Source organism: Penicillium coprophilum (genome assembly GCF_028826855.1).
Source record: "Penicillium coprophilum strain IBT 35676 chromosome Unknown utg000005l_segment0_segment0, whole genome shotgun sequence".
In the NCBI taxonomy this organism is placed as follows: Eukaryota; Fungi; Ascomycota; class Eurotiomycetes; order Eurotiales; family Aspergillaceae; genus Penicillium; species Penicillium coprophilum.
The window spans coordinates 3,013,073-3,029,142 of NW_026622724.1; the positions used below are offsets into that span (position 1 = coordinate 3,013,073).

Consider the following 16,070-nt stretch of genomic DNA (forward strand, 5'->3'; position numbering starts at 1 on the left):
TATGGTAGTCTTTTTGCATGTCAGTTCATAGATATTTTCTTCCCTTTCTCGGGTTTTTAGACAAAGAAAAAAAAAATGGGAAATGCCTTGGAATCTGCGGACGATTTCTCGATATATATAGTTCAGGATATCCCTGGCTGAACAACATGTCCAATACAAGTTTACAAGGCTATCCAATTTCTCAAACAACGCAGGCAAGTCTCCATAAACTAAAAGAAAACACAACACCACGCTCAGACCGAACTGAAATCAAATCACACGAAAAGGAAAAAGGACAGATCTGAAAATACCCAGCACTAAAAACAAATGTTCAAGTACATGAAAAAAAGAAGATAAAGCCCGTGACGCAAATCCAATAAAAAGTCCAAGGAACATATCATAGACAAAGTCACCACCTCCGCTTACGGACTTTTATGGCATCCATGAATATGCTCATGACAGAACAAGACGACCAACAGATAGCCCCGGCTTTATACGACGGCAAACCACGTCACACAAACAACAACATCCATCCCCCGCTCCTCAGCACCGGGGTATTTGAAAGTCCACATGCCGTCGCGGTTGACATCCCAGAAGGCACCAGAGGCGGAGTGCATGCCGCGCTTACCGGCATTGCTGAGGGCGCCATCTGCAGCAACAGAGGGGTCAATCACGCCCTGCTGCACGATTGTGCTGTTCACGGTGAAGCGGTAGGGAGGAGGCTTGGAGGCTTCGGTGGGTGCAGTGGCGGTGATCAGAGCCTTGAGGACAGAGTTCTGTGTGGGAGATTGTTAGTATCGGTGTTATCATGCAACAGTAGGGGCAGGAGTTGTTGGGTGTTGAGGCTTACAATAATCTGGGAGTTCCAAGTGCCGACATTGTCGTGTTCATAGCCCTGGCTCTTCTCGAGGGCATTCTCGCAGGCCTAAGGTGTAACGTTAGCGCGGGGTCAATCCCACGGGGTATTTTGGGGAGTGGCGTACCTCGACAGTGATCTTCTGTAGATCCTCAATAGGGATGGGCTGGAGGATTATTAGTATTGTTTGAGGTAATGCGATAGTAGTGCAGGGTATTAGCACGGCATAATTGCGCATCGATATGGCGCGGCCGCGGTGTCACTTGCGAATCAACATACCGATGCAGAGGCGCCTTCGGCAGACATTATGAATAAATTGGACGCGGTGGTTTTGAGAGGGGTTGAGATTACTGCAAAGCAAATATTGTCAGTACACGAGTGGATTGACTCAAGCTTCAACGTTTGTCAACTCCATTGGGCTGACATCATGTCCCAAATACCACGGGGTATGCGCGACCCCGGAGCAATGCGGGGAGAAGGGGCACAATTGCACAATTGGTGGCGAATTTTGGGCGCCGGTAGCCTCTTTGAAACAGGAAAGATATGTTCACATACCTTGATTGAATCTGGGTAACAGATAGAATTATGATTGTGGGATGCTTGTAGGACTGTCCTTGCAATCTACGTGGATTGTTTGGATGTTTGGCAATCATTAGGGCGCTTGACCTAAAGGGGTTTGGCGCGAGCTTGATTCTGCCATGGCGGTGTGGGAGTATAGACATCGTCTCGTGGATTTCAGTGGTGATTCAATCAGACAGAAGAATTATGTCAAAGTCTGTATGGTCTGTTGCTGCTTCCATTTTGAAGGGTTCAGCCCGAAGGTAGAAGATAAACAAGGCCGCCTAGGTACCAGATAACAACACCATTGAAAATGACGTAGAACCTCGATATGAACTTTTACAAGCAGGATATGGGGGGACCTATGGGATTGAGGTCGAAAATGACCGCCGTTGAGTCCAGAAAGGGCTCCCTTTTCACCTGTGACTTGGGGCATTCAGCCTCCCCTTGACCGCCCACTGTCCCGTAACACCTCTATTCTGCACCCGTCTGGCGCTTCTGGTCATCCTCCTGTCCTGATATTGGCTGAACTTCGAACTTCAGTCCCCTTCCTTTTCGCCCGGTCCGTTTGAGCGCCTATAAATCTACCGCCGGCAAATTCTTGGCGGGATCCACACTCCAAAAACTCACAGCAGAATCGCCAAGACATGTCAGGAGCGGACGCGCCGTAATTGCGTGGTTCTTTCCCCCAAGCTTCGTACTCGTTTATCGCGTCAAGGTCTACGTTCTATTAGCTATTCAGCCTCAAGAACTTGGTATTGCCTATATGGGCTTTGGAGAGCGTACTTATTACTCCAAGGCTCCAGCGTTCGTCCAATTGGACCCACTACTACGGAGTACTAAAATACTAACTGCAAAAATACCGCCCGCTGGGCCAGCACAACACCTCTATGGGCATTTCTGACTTCTCATGTGTGCCTTAATATTAGCCCTGTAAACGCAGATTACTCAAGGGGGGGAAGGCTTTTGTGGCGGGTGGGCTACCTGGTCTGGTCAGTAGCTTAAGACTCGTTTGCAGCTCGCGAAAACGCCCAAGTCAGGCAGGTTGTCTGCGACTTTCTCGTTCCATTTTCCACTCTCCCAGTTAGCATTGTCTCGACTATTGACATAAGTAGATTAAAACAACTCGGAAAAGCAGACGGGGCTCTCTTCGGGGTGGGTTTGTTGTTTTTCATACGCTAGGTTTCATTCGGTGGAGTGAAATTCATTGATGAAGGCTCAGCATGTTAACGCTTAGGCCTATCGGTACAAATGAGAGGAGACATTTCTTCATAAAAACACATTCCATTACCAACGAGAGTCCACACATCTGAGTAATTTAGAAGAAGGCTCCGTCGGCATATTTTCTACGACTATACCACGATCCCGGGCAATCCCATAGAGGGTCTCACACTCCCGGCGTGCTTGTTGCAGTATGTTCTCTGGTGCCGGAGTCTCCTTCTTACCCCATGTGGCAGGGTCTTTATCTCCATAATGGAGATCCAGAACAAAGGCAAGACGCTCAAGCTTTGGAAGAAAAGTGGGCGATCTGAAAGCCTGTAGCCAGTCGTCCCAATGTTCTGAAGTGGCCAGCGAGACGGGTCCACGAAAGTAGAGGGTAGTCAGGTTTGGTGGGAGAAGCTTGTGAAGAGTGGGCAAGAACTGAGGATCTTCAAAGATCTCACCCACAGTGAAGTTAAGCACTTGAAGGTTTTCCATGAGCGGCAAAAGTTGACGAAATGTCTCTTCTGACATCAACCCGAAATCGAGGCCCGTGGTGGACCGAAGTCGCAAGGTATGAAGGTTTTCAACGATATGCGGGAGCGCGGCGGACATGCGGCAGAATGTGTCAAGCGCGTCGTTTTCCCAAATTTCTAGTGTCTTCAGGTTAATAGGACCGGCAGGTGGTTCCTTCTCGGGCTTGCGATCAGGATCTGCGTAGATCTTCTGCATGTGATTGACCACAAGCTCAGGTACATAAGTAATCTTGATCCCTTTATGAGTGTCTTCGTTCTCATTCGTTTCTTGGGTTGTTGATTCGTTATGTAGTCGAGTAAGCTCGTCGGTTGTAGGGCCCTCAAATCGAAGGTTGCATGTGAAAAACAGGGACAAGTGCGGAACCAATCCCTGGTGGATGAATGGGCTTTGGATGAGTTCACCACAAGCAGAGCCCAGAGTCAATTTCTTCAAAGGCCAGTGGAGAGGGAGTTTCTTGTCATTGAGATTTTCGTTGAATCCGCTTTCTAGCTCCAGGTCCTCCACATTCTTGAAATGAGCGCCGAGTAATGCCCATTCTGCGTCTGATGGAGTTTCCTCGTCTATCACCAAGGTTGTCACTGTGGGAGAGATGGATTGCAGTTGATCTTTCAGGCAGGTTTCATGGTCAAGTCTGGTTGCTTGCCAGGGACCCTGGACCTTGATCACTGCTGGTGGGATGTGGGCCATAGCGGAGGCGGGTCGGCTGTACGGGTAGAAAGATTGGTTGTGTTGGGGTAAGTTTGAAAGACGTTTTGAACCCGCACTGCAAAACGATGTGAAGTTTCTGAAAAATGTTCTTGAAGCAAATTGGATCATATCTGTAATGAGTCAGATGGATTTGTAATTCTGCTTTGGTGGTATCGGGGACTCGATTCGGTCACAGTAACAGGAACGCGTTCCCCTTGATCCGAGTGGAGGACCTGAGCAGAGCCTCACGCCGAGGATGACTCAAGGAATGTTTGGACGGCCTGTGACCGAGCTTTGGTCTGTTCCTGTGCATCGAGGAAAATATGATTTAGGGGATTGTCAACCGAACTGATGCGACGTGTATCCTTGCAATAACACGTGATCAACAATGCCCTGTGATGAGTGTCAACAAAGCCAGGATTCCAACCAAAAGTAGGAAAAAGTACAGGTAGGGATCTACGATACAGGTGAGAGGGGCGCATATGGGATGCTGTCTCACTATTTATTCAGGCAGGAAGATACCCTAAGCGAATGATTGAACTTGAAACGAGTACACCTTCCAGTGAACAAGCATGGCATGTTATAAGCCGGAAAAAAGAAAATAATTTACAAGATTGATTCTCGCCATCAAGGATCGGAAAAGTACTAAGCGAATATGTCAACGTGCATGTGTATCAACAATCCCAGCTCTCTAAGAACTTTCTGGTGCGGTCTCCTGTCTGTTCCAGCAACTTCAGCTTCTCCTCTACCTTTAGCCCAGTGGAGTCCGATCGACGAAGAGCATAGATTAACGACTTTTCCAGATGAGAGCTGCCACGTTGTCTTTCGGTGACATATTTTAACGCATTAAGCAACATGTTCTCTCGTCGCACGGTATCCTCCGAGGCGGAGTTGTCCTTTGGTAGGATGCAGTTCTGGATCGCGAGGTGGACATCATCAGGGAATCCGACCAGAGAAGCTCTCAACGCGAGCCAATCCGCGCGCATATAATCCCGTTCGTTGAAGATGTTCGAATCATTATCCTCGCACAAGTCCATCTCAGGAATGAGGATGTCTTGATCTTCCTCTGGGGGCCAGGAGGAGTTGTACCAGTTGCTCATGCAGGTCATGTATGACGTGTCCGCATACTTAACGCCCTTGGTTTGCTTTCTCCAGTACCAGCCCTTCAAAGTCTGCAGTCCGTCATCCGACCAGGAACATGGGACTTTGGGATCTTTCACTCGCTTGAAGCCTTTCAGGGCGGCGGGCTGGTAGTTCAGGACCTTGCCCTCACCGTGCGCCTCGCGGTACGACTTGCCCATTGCATATGCAACGACAGGGTGGATGAACTCCCTTGTATCTCCGTCCTTCTTGTATTGACCCGGAGTGCGAATCACAGACCCGCTGTAACCCGTCATAGAGTCGATGCTGTCAGGTCGGTACCCCATGCCCCAGCCGCCGTACGCGGTGGGGTTCTTGGGATCAGGCACGTCCTGGCGCCATTTGCTCGGGTCGAACTTCTTCGCAATATGGCATTTGGAATCACCCTCCTTAAAGGCACGCTGTGAAAGGTCCACGATAGTACAGGTGTAGTGGTGGTAAAACTGTGCCAGCGCGTAGGTCTCAAAGGCGACATTGGTGTGTTTGCGGACTTGATCGATCATCCAGACCAACGAGAGATTGGCCATGGATTCCATATCACCGTAATGCTCCATGGTAGACTCACTGCCACCACCGATGTTGATATGGTAGCCAGGGAACCAGCATTGCACCAGATTGGTATAAACATCCTTAGGAAGGGACCACAGAGTGGGAGGGAACGCCTGTCGGTGCTCATCAAGAGCCAGGGCATGGAAGGCGTTCTTGATATTCTTGTGCAGGTTGGTGTCGTGGAAGCCGTACTTGGCCTCGTTTTTCTTATCCACCGACACATACTTGTTGGAAGGCCATCCCAGGGCACCGACGGTATCAAACACGCCAACAACCTGGATCTCCACGTTCTTGTAGAAGCGGTCCTTCCAGTCCTTCTTTACATTGTACAGGCCCCAGGTACTTTGCTGAATGCCATCCGGAACAGGCATGCCGTTTTGGTGAGGCTTTGGCTTCTCTTCTTTGGAAACCCTCTTCTTGAACTCTTCGTAAATCGCCCACCAATCATCCATCATGTCTGGGAAACAAATTCCCATGTTACAGACCATTCCTGCTACTGCGCGAGCTGTGTATGCACCGCGTGAGAAACCGAAAATGAATATTTCATCACCGGGAAGCCAGTTGCTGACCTGTATGAGGGTGAGCTTGGGAATGACCGAAGAGAAAAGCATGGATCTAACATACCAAGAAGTTATAGGCCTCGCATACATTCTCCTCCACTCCTCTTCCGAAAGAGCCTTCGAAGACTTTCTGACTCTTTGCTAGAATCTTCTCAGTTGTCGACGCATCCTCCCTTGGGGCACTATTCCCAGTTCCAACGCCCGCATCATAGTAGACGATTTGGTGAATTACTTCTTCGTCGGTCTTTTCGCAGCTGGCGATGGAGCGGCTCAACTTTGCAATGTTGGACGCGATATTTTTCTCTCCGTGGTTGGAGGATTGCCAGGAGCCATCGAGACAGAGTATCAATCTTCTCATGGGGCGGATTGCCTTGGCTTGCTCGCGATCGTTAAACTCTATGTTTTCGCCTGAGAACAGTGGGTCGCTTTCCAGTGGCTGCACGAGCCGAGTATGAACCTTCCGCATTGTGTCCAGAAGTTTTGGAATGAAGATGCAATAGATGATATGCGGAAAAAGCGATACGGAGGCAAGGCAAAGTAGAAGTGGCGCTCAAGGTACGATCTTATATCTGTATATCTGTTACGGTGTGCCTCATCGGCACAGTGACCTTATTTTGAAAGGCCGCTGGGGTAGTTCATCTTTCAGCGCTTTTTTGCCGACGGAATTCAGGTTTTTGGCCGCAACCTTATCTAGGTGTCGTGTGATAGCATACACAGTGGATTTGGTCCATCTTGAGCTGAAGAAAGTCAGCCCGCCACCATTCGCTAGTTAGCTCTCGACTTGCTCGTATAGAGTCACCATAGCCGACAAGAGGCTTAAATCCCGAATCCACGTCCCACTCCCCCTTTTTATGACATATCGAGACCTCCCATGGTGGACAGCAACATTTATCACAGTTCGGAGAAGTCCGTCGATTATCGCGTTCCTTTAGGAATGCCTTCTCATGTTTGCGTGTTCGATTTTCACTTTTCTGCACGCTTACGGCAACCTGTAAAGGCTTAGCGGTTGCCATAAATATCGACAGCATGTATACACACCTTGCGAGTCTTCTATCAAAAATAGTCTTTAAAGGTACATATATACATACAACGTGTGTGAGAGGCTGAGGCCCCATAGTTCTCATGAAAGTTGCAGATATGGCACAGCGTGGGCGGCTCGGCTTATGTTTCAACTTGGCATTGATTACGTGATGGCGTATTTGGGAGCTAAATCCAAAAAGGCAAAACTAACCGCATATGGTATTTCATAGGTCCGCCGTTTACATGGACAATGAAGACATAAAAGCAAGTCTCCAGTTGTTTTTGGGATAGGAACTGGCATATTCGGAGCCTATTGATGATAGCTTCCATGCGTTCATACTTTGATTATCCATTTGTAACCGGGTCCAATCCCATATGCTACTAATCCCATATTGGATATTGCCCCAGCCTCGGAGTCTTGATCGTCATTCAAGTTATTTGTGAGATAGAATGCGGGTAGTCAATCATTCCGATAATATGATGCCGTTCCCCACTGAGGATAACTGTAGCAGAATGGCTGATCTGGATCACATACGTTCTCCTCCTAAAAGATCAGATCAGACTCTCGACGCCTGTACACAATTGGTGTGTTCTCCGTCCCTTCTTTGATGATGCTGTCTAGCGTTGTTCGTGATGCAATCCCTACTGACTTGTTGTTAGAGCAAAGCGCCACAAATCACGGAGCTGAAACATTTGCAATCGGCTCAAGAAGCAAATATAAGGAGGCCTCCAGGATTGTGAGGCATGGGGGTGATAACACGACGACCAAAATTTCATCAAGTCTCGGCGAGATCTGATGCCATGTTTATCCCATGGTGTTGACTCAAAGGTCATACTTGGCCCTTCATATTCACTTGGTTCGTCAAACTCGCATAGATCCGTTGCTCTTGACTTCAGCTTCGCGACTTGCTTTCTCACCGCATCATGAATGAAAGTTGCAGTCTTGTGCATTTGGCTAGAAGTTGCGGGAAAGAGGATGAATATGACCAAATGCTCTGCACAGGGTATTTTGAATAATTCGGGCATCTCCTGTGTGGGAAAAAATGTCGATCGCCAACTCAACTGGGAGCCTAGAAAGTGCCGCAACCATAGCCTCCAAATAAGACTCCCACCCGAGACTATCTTTTGTATCAGTCGAAAAACTGGGCGATCAGGGTCATGAATCTCAAGTCCTCGCTTTTCCCATATTTGTCTCTCGAGGATACCGCCATCATGTTCGGGCCTTGCTTCATTTGTGACTGGATTGCACGTAGTCGACTTTTGTAAATATTTGTGCGGTATAATGACCAGTGCAGTCTCTCGCCGCGCCCAAACGGAAATACCCTCTGGGATGGCCGGCTTTTCGTTCACCGAGATCAAGATCACCGACAGCGCTGATCCTTCGCCTGCGTGGGGCTTCCCGATAAGTGGTCTTTTGGTAAGCTCATCTGCTAGCAGGAATTTGGAGTGACCTGACTGGTATGCCAGGACGGCGAGAGCATACAAGTTGGCTTGGTTATCCCGATATAAACCTTGCCGTGCCATTGTTGCAAGCAGTGACAATGATGGTGTGAATATTTAAACATTGTTTGCCCCCATTGAAGGATTTGGTTGTGGTGGTAGTTTTCCTCACATCGAAGAGTGAGTAACGACTCGTTCATCGGGGCGCAATCGCTGAACGAGCTCGTCCCTGCTCGCGTTATCCAATTCCGCCAATATTATAAGCAGCCATGTTTGACTGTGAATATTGCTGAAGAACTTTACTCTTTCGGCCAGAGTCAAGTTCTGATCAGCACCTTTAACCATTTTCATGAGGTCAATTCATTATTTCATTAGTCTGGCGCTATTCGCGGATATACGTAGGAAATCATATATTGAAAAGGGAACGGAAAACGCAAATACAACATCGAGCATTGGTTCTCCAACCCTAGACCCGCTATTGCGGAGTGTCAGCTTGCAAGCGACTTATCAAAGAATCCTGAATCGAGGATCGATACACTGCACATCACATAGCGCTGCGTTGAGTTCCTGCGTGAATACAGTTTCGACCTTTTTATCCATACGCGGATTGGAAACGTGCCTGCGTTTTCGATTGGGCGATAAGACCCCAAGAGCAGGGCGTGGCTCGATAAATTCAGCCCTTTCAAAATCCAAGACGACCACATTCTGACTCTCAAAGTTGTAGAATAGGTTGCGGACAGCTGCATCCCGATGCAACACCCCTAGACGATGCATCGCCGAGAGCGATTCCTTCGTCTTAGCTGCCATCGACTCCCGGTTTGAATCTGTGAGAACTTCGCCGAGATACTGGCCACCGGGGCTCAATAGCATCATATGCGTGAGATAACAAATTCCCTCGTAGCTGTACGGATGAGTCAGATCGATGCTTCCTAGATAGAGTGGGACGCTGACGCCCTGGATTGGACGAAGTCTGTCGTAAACAAGCGCTTCATGTTTCAAGTACTTGGTGAACTCCGGGATAGTGCACTTTGCAGGAACTGTATATCCGTGGGATGATAACGAGACTTTGAGAAGCGCTCCTCGAGAACCGTGAATTCCAAGACTTTCGCAGTCCGCGTTGATGGTCTTGTGTAACTGGCGCCGTAGGAGGTTGAGAAATGTCAAAGAATTGATGCGGTGACGTGTGACGCCATGTTCTGCAGCGTTCGGACAAGCCTTATCTAACTTATCTTGGGAAATTAAGCCACGAAGACATCCCAGCGTGCAGTAGCGGCGTTGGTTTTCTTGTGAAGAGGAGCCCGATCCAGTCGATGCAGTGGATGTGGATGTATGAGCCGTTGAGGTCTCATTCGGCCGAATGTTTCGAGTAACCTGCGGATTTCGACTTGGAGTATCGGGCGAGTCAGAATGGTCATCGTCTGAATTATCTATGACCTGCGATTCTTGGCACAAAGAGAGGCTCTGCTGAGGCCTTTTTTGGCGGAGACGAATCGGAGATATTCGATTAAAATTAAATTGCGAGGGGCGATAGTCCGACGACGGGGTATCTTCTTTTGAGATACTACCCAGAATATCGGCGACCACAACTTGCCACTTTGGTAACGAATTAGCTGCCCGATGCCTCCATGATTGGGCCTCAGGTCGCAAACTAAGCGCCTGGAGGGTGAAAGCAAGAGCTTGCCCTACAGCGGTCAAATGTAGGCGATTTGGGCTGTTTAGAGAGGGCTGCCACCCCGTTGTTTCTCCAACGTCCCCTTTTGGAATAGATAAATGATAAAGCAATATCGAAGGATCATCGCCAATCCCTAGATAGATATCTGCCTCACCAGTACTAAACACCGCTCGTCGTGTACCGGCACGGATCATATAATCGAACGGCTGCGTGAGAAGTGCTGCCATGGCGCGACGGAGGCGGTCCTCCTTGGTCTCTTTCTTTTTAGTTCAACCACCTGATCCACATCCATATCCTCCAGTCCTCCGTAGATATGACCCAGTGTCACTTTATGAGGAGACTTGAACTCCTTGATATAGGCTGCAACACGCTGGGTTGTTTCGGATGACTGAGTCGACATATTGTAAACGCAAAATTGATCGGCACGAGGCCGGCTGACTGTGCTTGGAAGTGGGGTTTTTGGCGGTTGCATTGCTGCGGCTCGTGACGAGCTTTCCTCCCTGGCGGCTAGCCGTGGCGAGCGTCGCCGCGCCGTTGGCCGAGTTTCCAGGTCTAGGTTAAGTATTCCTTCCTCGAGTTCGTGCTCCGGACTGAGCGTGTTGGCATGGTTCTCGAACTCTATAGATCCTTTCAGGGCGAATACTTCACGAAGAGCTGGATCTTTATACATCTCTTTAATGATATTCGAGACGCGGATTTCAACAGCCTCGCGAATGAAGTGATGCAGATCAAGCTCTGACCCAACTCGTGACTGGCGAACTTGCTTTCCCAAAGTTTCCAGAAATGAAAGCGAATCAAATAGCTTGTCTTCCACCAGCGAAGATTCCATCACAAGTTCCCACACCTTCTCTTGTTCCCGCGCGAAGGACTGCCATCTCATGATTTTTCTTGGACGGAGTTTATTGGTTGTGTTTGCGGGGTCACCACGTGTTGACTTGGTTTTATCCAGCTGGACCTGAAGACCAAGGTAAACATGCTTGTGTAAACCATCGAGATACGTAGGAAGGTTGGTGTCCGCTAGTTGATCCTGTGCCGCTTTGAGCTGCTGATCTCTCTCTGCAAGCTGCTGGTCTCTCTCTGCGAGCTGACGCAGCAACTGGTCTACGTCGACCATTTGAATAGAAAGGAATGGATTGCTTGAAGCTAATCATGCGATAGAGTCGCACCCTTGAAAGATGGATTCATTGCCGAAATGTTGATGTTGGAAGGGATGAAATGGTCACATGACATGTGGAGCCCACCGGGTCCGAGCACACATATCCTTGTGGAGCCTTAGTGTCTCGGGAGTCATTTTCGATTCAATACCAAGTGTAGACGGTTTTATCTACCCTCTTGATCTAACATCAATCATATACAAATTGAGCGACAAAAAGGCTAACCGGCTGGCTGGGAAGGACGCACTAGACGCGGGGTGATGCTCTGCTGGGTACTACAATGGGTAAAATTGTTGCGGGTTTTGTTCTGTGTGTATGGGTCAAGGTAGAAGGAGGATTGCAAGGATCGTTACGTTTCACGATAATGAACACCTTTGACACCTGAATATTCGGTTCGATATTGAGGATATTGGAGGGTGGGCCCCCCTTCCAAGTCTTGAATTGCAGTCTTTAAGCCTTAGACGTAGTTTTGCTGCCATTTTGTTTAAGCAAAAGTTCTACAATTCCAACTTATCTAGGATGATTCAATAAGCGCTATGAAGTTCCAACGTTCAAGGTTGAAAATTAGAATTGTGTGTTAATTCCTCTTGATAGTCGCATGACTTGCCTGTCCATAATCCAGAGCCAGTGTTCTACTTTCCTCTCCGTTTATAAATCACAACTTTCATCAACATCATCATATTGCTTTGGACATTTCTATGGTCTCTTTTCCTAAAAAATGCAAGTCAATTTCCCCGAGGCCGCTAGCAAGCTAGAAGTATGAAAACATAGCCCACAAATTAAATATAATCACTCGGAGCCACCTTACGACGAGCCATCGCAGCTACACTAGAGCCGGGTGGATTGAAGTCCACAAAACCGTGTTTCAGGTATAGCGACGCACCCTCTTTACTAGCATCCACGTAGGCTGCAACGCCATCCTTATCCGCCAGATCACAGCCCCACTGGACCAACATAGATCCAGCTCCACGCCGTTGATAGTCAGGATGAGTGCCAAGGGAATCTAGGTCTTTGTTTAGGTCCGAATGTCAGTCGCAATTTCTTCCTTTGTAGATTTGAAAGGCTCTCGTTTCATTCATACAGTAATGTTTCTCATCGCCCATGACACGCTTCCTGGCCTGCTCCAAGCTTGCAATACAGTCCTCGCACTCCTGATAGGGCGAGTCAGCATGCCAAGAAGGAAAGCGACGACCTCGCTCATCTGGCATTGCCAGGTCCCATTTGCCGAAGGCAACTAGTCGCGGTCGGCCTTGCTCATCTTTTGACTCGGTGTCAACTACTCGTAGGTATTTGTAGTGTGGTTTCTGAATGTCTCCATAGTGTCGATCTCGCTGCCATTGATGCATACCGGGGGTGTTAGGGAAAAGTTGCCCAATCACCGGTTGTGTGAAGGCAGCGAACCATACCTCGGTGATGGCGGGAACGTCTTCCAGCGTCGCGAGCTCCAGCACAAGGGAATTTGGTGATGATTCCATATCGGAATTGGTCTGGGTACGGGTTCAAATGTCTAAGAAGACAGTATTGACCAAGATATGCGCTTTAGGGGAGGTCTGTTTGGTGTGATCTGACGATAGAATGGTGAGAATTTTCTCCGGTTAAAGCCTCAGGCTAGCGATAGAGTCAGTAGGATGCGTTTTGAGGGACGGTTTGGAGAGGGGGAGAATCTTTGAAAGTTAGACGACTTGAGAGCAGAGATTTGCAAGAGTTTCTTGCATTCATTATGATCGTGCGGTTACATAAAACCAGGAGGCCCCCACATAGCAAGGAATCTGGCCAGTTATACTCCGTATAGTCTAGTAAGATGAGGACTTACGTATGCTTTGGCCCCCGACAGCCCCATCTTCCATTATGTGATACCCCAAGGGTTGGGTTGAGGAGTGAAAGAAACAGCACAAAGTAGCGTTCCGTAAATAGTTTGTGAAAATAATCCCCCCCTATCATGTAGACACAAGAGACATATCTATGTAATTTGAATAAAAGTTTCTATTCTTCATCCCGACAGAGAGGGCTCGCGGCGCCGCCACTTTCGGAGCGCTGTTAAGAGGTGGTCCGAGCTTCTAGAATGTGGAGATCAGCCGTACTTTCCAAGGAGGCTTAATTGGTTGGAGACCGCGATAGATGAGTGGATCTTGTATAGGTAAGACGTGTGGTGAATTCGCGAAGTTTTGGATAGTACATAAAGAGATATTTTGGCAAAAACCTCCGTATAACGAAGTCTTGGTATCCAAGGGAGAATATATTGGTTCCTTATCAGCGCTCCGCAAAGCCCACAAAGACCAAAACCCAACCCGGCCCACCGGTGGGCGGCCAAAGGCCTAATGGAAATCCCACAGGGCTTTTCTTAGAGGCCCAATACAGCACAGAAAGCACCAAACAGTACATATTTCTTTTCAGAACATGACTTTTTTGATTACCATATGTAAAACCTCGTTTTTTGCCATGATCTACTGATGATATTCTATTATTGGAGTTGATATATAGTAAACTAAGACTGAGTTATACAAATCAAGTTCAAAAACGCAAGAAAACACCTTATTTAGAGAATTTCTCAATCATAGAGGTTCACCAAGAAAATGATCGGACACCCGCAGATCTCTAAAATATATATCTGTCCTCGTATTGACATTTCTGTGATATCTCTACCTCTATGGGTAAGACTTTATTTGAAATTAGAGTGTATACTTATGTAACTATTTTCATTATTAACTAGTTAACTATTTAGTTATTTAACTGTTTTTAAAAATTTGGAGATTATACAATAAGTGGAAGGTGATAATACAGCGATTACAAGATTCCAGTTGAACCCCCTAAACGGGCTTTGCGCTTCACCCGCTAGTGCTGCATGACTAACTGGCGCTCGTCTCACGCTCGATCCTCGACCACGCCCATAATTTTCCCAATCATCGTGCTTTGGTTGCCTTTGTCAGTACACATTGGTTCAACAAAGATGTCATCTCCTACCAGTGCCGGCTTCCTCCAGACACACCAACTTATCGAGAATCATAGCATATTGATCCGAGATGAAATTTACGGAGAGGAACTGGTCCATGAGCCAGTTCTCGTAGAGCTTCTTCGAAGCCCAGAGATGCAACGACTGCAAGGCATTTGTCAGCATGGAATCACTGGATTTTTGGGCCTAACCCCGCCAGTCACTCGGCTCGAACACTCGGTCGGTGCATTTATACTCGTGCGAAGAGTTGGTGCCACGATCGAAGAACAAATTGCTGCTCTTCTCCATGACATCTCTCATACCACACTCAGTCACGTCATCGACCACGCCCTCTCCAAGCCTGGGGAAGAAAGCTATCACGAGGTACACAAGGCAAGGTATCTTGAGACGACGCAGCTGCCAGGAATAATCGCTAGGCATGGAATCAGCCATAATGTTTTCGAAGAAGAACTGTTCCCTTTAGTGGAGATGTCATCGCCTCAACTATGTGCCGATCGCCTAGACTATGCTTTGCGCGACACCGTCAGCTTCGGCAAGCTTGCCATAGAAGACGCCAGAAGGGTTGTCGGCTCACTGAAAGCGTTTCCCACTGCTACAGCGACCTGTCGTCTGCTGGTTCTGGACGATGTCAATGTAGCGCTGATTCTTTCTCGCGCATATATCACTGCCGACGAAGATGTCTGGTCAAGCCCGGCCAACGTCGACATGTATCAGCGGACGGGCCGAGTGATAAGCGAACTGGTAGAGGCAGGGTCTGTTGATGATAAGGTGTTGTGGCAAATGTCCGACACAGAATTTTGGACTCTGCTTCGTCAAGCAGCAAATCCTGAGCAGTTACGCGCTATTGAGAGACTAGAAGGGGAAGGAATTCCAGAGGACGACAAACTCCCACTGCCACGTTGCGCTAAAATCCGCATTCTCGATCCAGGCGTTTGGCAAGGACCAGGGAAACAACCCGTACCGTTGTCATTAGCGTTGCCAACGTGGGGATCAGAACTACAGCAATACATTCTCAGTCGTAATCAGCACCGATGGTAGCTATTGAATCGTAGATAGCTATGGCCGTCTGTAGGCGCTGATACAGAGTCTACAACTTGAACGTATGGCAGCACCGGGGCAAGCCGTAAAGTCGGATATTATGAGCTTTTTGTGTTACATGTGGCATGGACCTGCCAATGCTGGCAGGAAGGGGGTCATATGTTGCCTATTAGGGGTGTACATCTGCTGCCAGATAGCCTAAATCAACAATCTACGCACTCCTTTTACAGCACTAGAATTTCCCGTAAAGCCGTGTATTCCAGCGATCCTATTGACAGGTGATACTGCCAAGAACAGATGTTGTCACTCCCGACCAGCTCCCGGGTGGTACCTGAATACAGCATACTTTGTGTTTTTGTAGCAGAAACCGGTGAGTGGGGAGCTTCTCTTCTCAGTAAATTAAGATTTTACGGTCTCCTTGAGCTCTCTAGGCCAATAAGATGTTTTCTCCGAAGGACATGAAAGCATCTATCTACTTCAGAAGCAGGCTTAGTAGTGAGATAGTGGGAAAAAAATTCATCGTGGGGTTCTTAGTGGTGAATATTCCCGAAGATAAATATATATATGTACATTAAATACTCGCAAATAATATTGGTCTTACCCTCAATGACTGTCTTACATACATGTGAGCGGCACACCGGATTATTCATTGGATGAGACTTATGAAAATTAGACCTCAAATAAAGAACTCGGTACGGGGAAAAGTACTGTATAATCAATATCAAAAAGG

General features: G+C 47.9%; 7 protein-coding genes across 7 annotated transcripts; 1 reads left to right on the forward strand and 6 right to left on the reverse strand.

Moving 5' to 3' along the window:
• Nucleotides 1-470: 470 nt before the first annotated feature.
• On the reverse strand, nucleotides 471-1,141 carry N7500_008680 (dynein light chain Tctex-type family protein; the record flags this gene model as incomplete). The annotated part of the gene is made up of 4 exons (XM_056679824.1): nucleotides 471-755; nucleotides 830-904; nucleotides 963-1,001; nucleotides 1,115-1,141. The coding sequence occupies 4 exons, from the start codon at nucleotides 1,139-1,141 to the stop codon at nucleotides 471-473; spliced, it is 426 nt and encodes a 141-aa protein (XP_056530196.1).
• Nucleotides 1,142-2,680: 1,539 nt separating this feature from the next.
• Nucleotides 2,681-3,817, reverse strand: N7500_008681 (uncharacterized protein; the record flags this gene model as incomplete). The annotated part of the gene is made up of 1 exon (XM_056679825.1): nucleotides 2,681-3,817. One exon carries the CDS (start codon nucleotides 3,815-3,817, stop codon nucleotides 2,681-2,683), a length of 1,137 nt encoding a protein of 378 aa, XP_056530197.1.
• Nucleotides 3,818-4,491: 674 nt separating this feature from the next.
• On the reverse strand, nucleotides 4,492-6,532 carry N7500_008682 (T6SS phospholipase effector Tle1-like catalytic domain-containing protein; the record flags this gene model as incomplete). Its single annotated transcript, XM_056679826.1, has 2 exons — nucleotides 4,492-6,075; nucleotides 6,131-6,532. The coding sequence occupies 2 exons, from the start codon at nucleotides 6,530-6,532 to the stop codon at nucleotides 4,492-4,494; spliced, it is 1,986 nt and encodes a 661-aa protein (XP_056530198.1).
• Nucleotides 6,533-8,216: 1,684 nt separating this feature from the next.
• On the reverse strand, nucleotides 8,217-8,610 carry N7500_008683 (uncharacterized protein; the record flags this gene model as incomplete). The annotated part of the gene is made up of 2 exons (XM_056679827.1): nucleotides 8,217-8,324; nucleotides 8,374-8,610. The coding sequence occupies 2 exons, from the start codon at nucleotides 8,608-8,610 to the stop codon at nucleotides 8,217-8,219; spliced, it is 345 nt and encodes a 114-aa protein (XP_056530199.1).
• A 423-nt stretch (nucleotides 8,611-9,033) lies between these two features.
• N7500_008684 (uncharacterized protein) lies at nucleotides 9,034-11,312 on the reverse strand (the record flags this gene model as incomplete). Its single annotated transcript, XM_056679828.1, is given in 2 exon segments — nucleotides 9,034-10,458; nucleotides 10,476-11,312. 2 exon segments carry the CDS (start codon nucleotides 11,310-11,312, stop codon nucleotides 9,034-9,036), a joined length of 2,262 nt encoding a protein of 753 aa, XP_056530200.1.
• Nucleotides 11,313-12,131: 819 nt separating this feature from the next.
• Nucleotides 12,132-12,827, reverse strand: N7500_008685 (uncharacterized protein; the record flags this gene model as incomplete). Its single annotated transcript, XM_056679829.1, has 2 exons — nucleotides 12,132-12,361; nucleotides 12,434-12,827. The coding sequence occupies 2 exons, from the start codon at nucleotides 12,825-12,827 to the stop codon at nucleotides 12,132-12,134; spliced, it is 624 nt and encodes a 207-aa protein (XP_056530201.1).
• A 1,472-nt stretch (nucleotides 12,828-14,299) lies between these two features.
• On the forward strand, nucleotides 14,300-15,340 carry N7500_008686 (uncharacterized protein; the record flags this gene model as incomplete). Its single annotated transcript, XM_056679830.1, has 1 exon — nucleotides 14,300-15,340. The coding sequence occupies one exon, from the start codon at nucleotides 14,300-14,302 to the stop codon at nucleotides 15,338-15,340; it is 1,041 nt and encodes a 346-aa protein (XP_056530202.1).
• Between the last annotated feature and the right edge of the window lie 730 nt (nucleotides 15,341-16,070).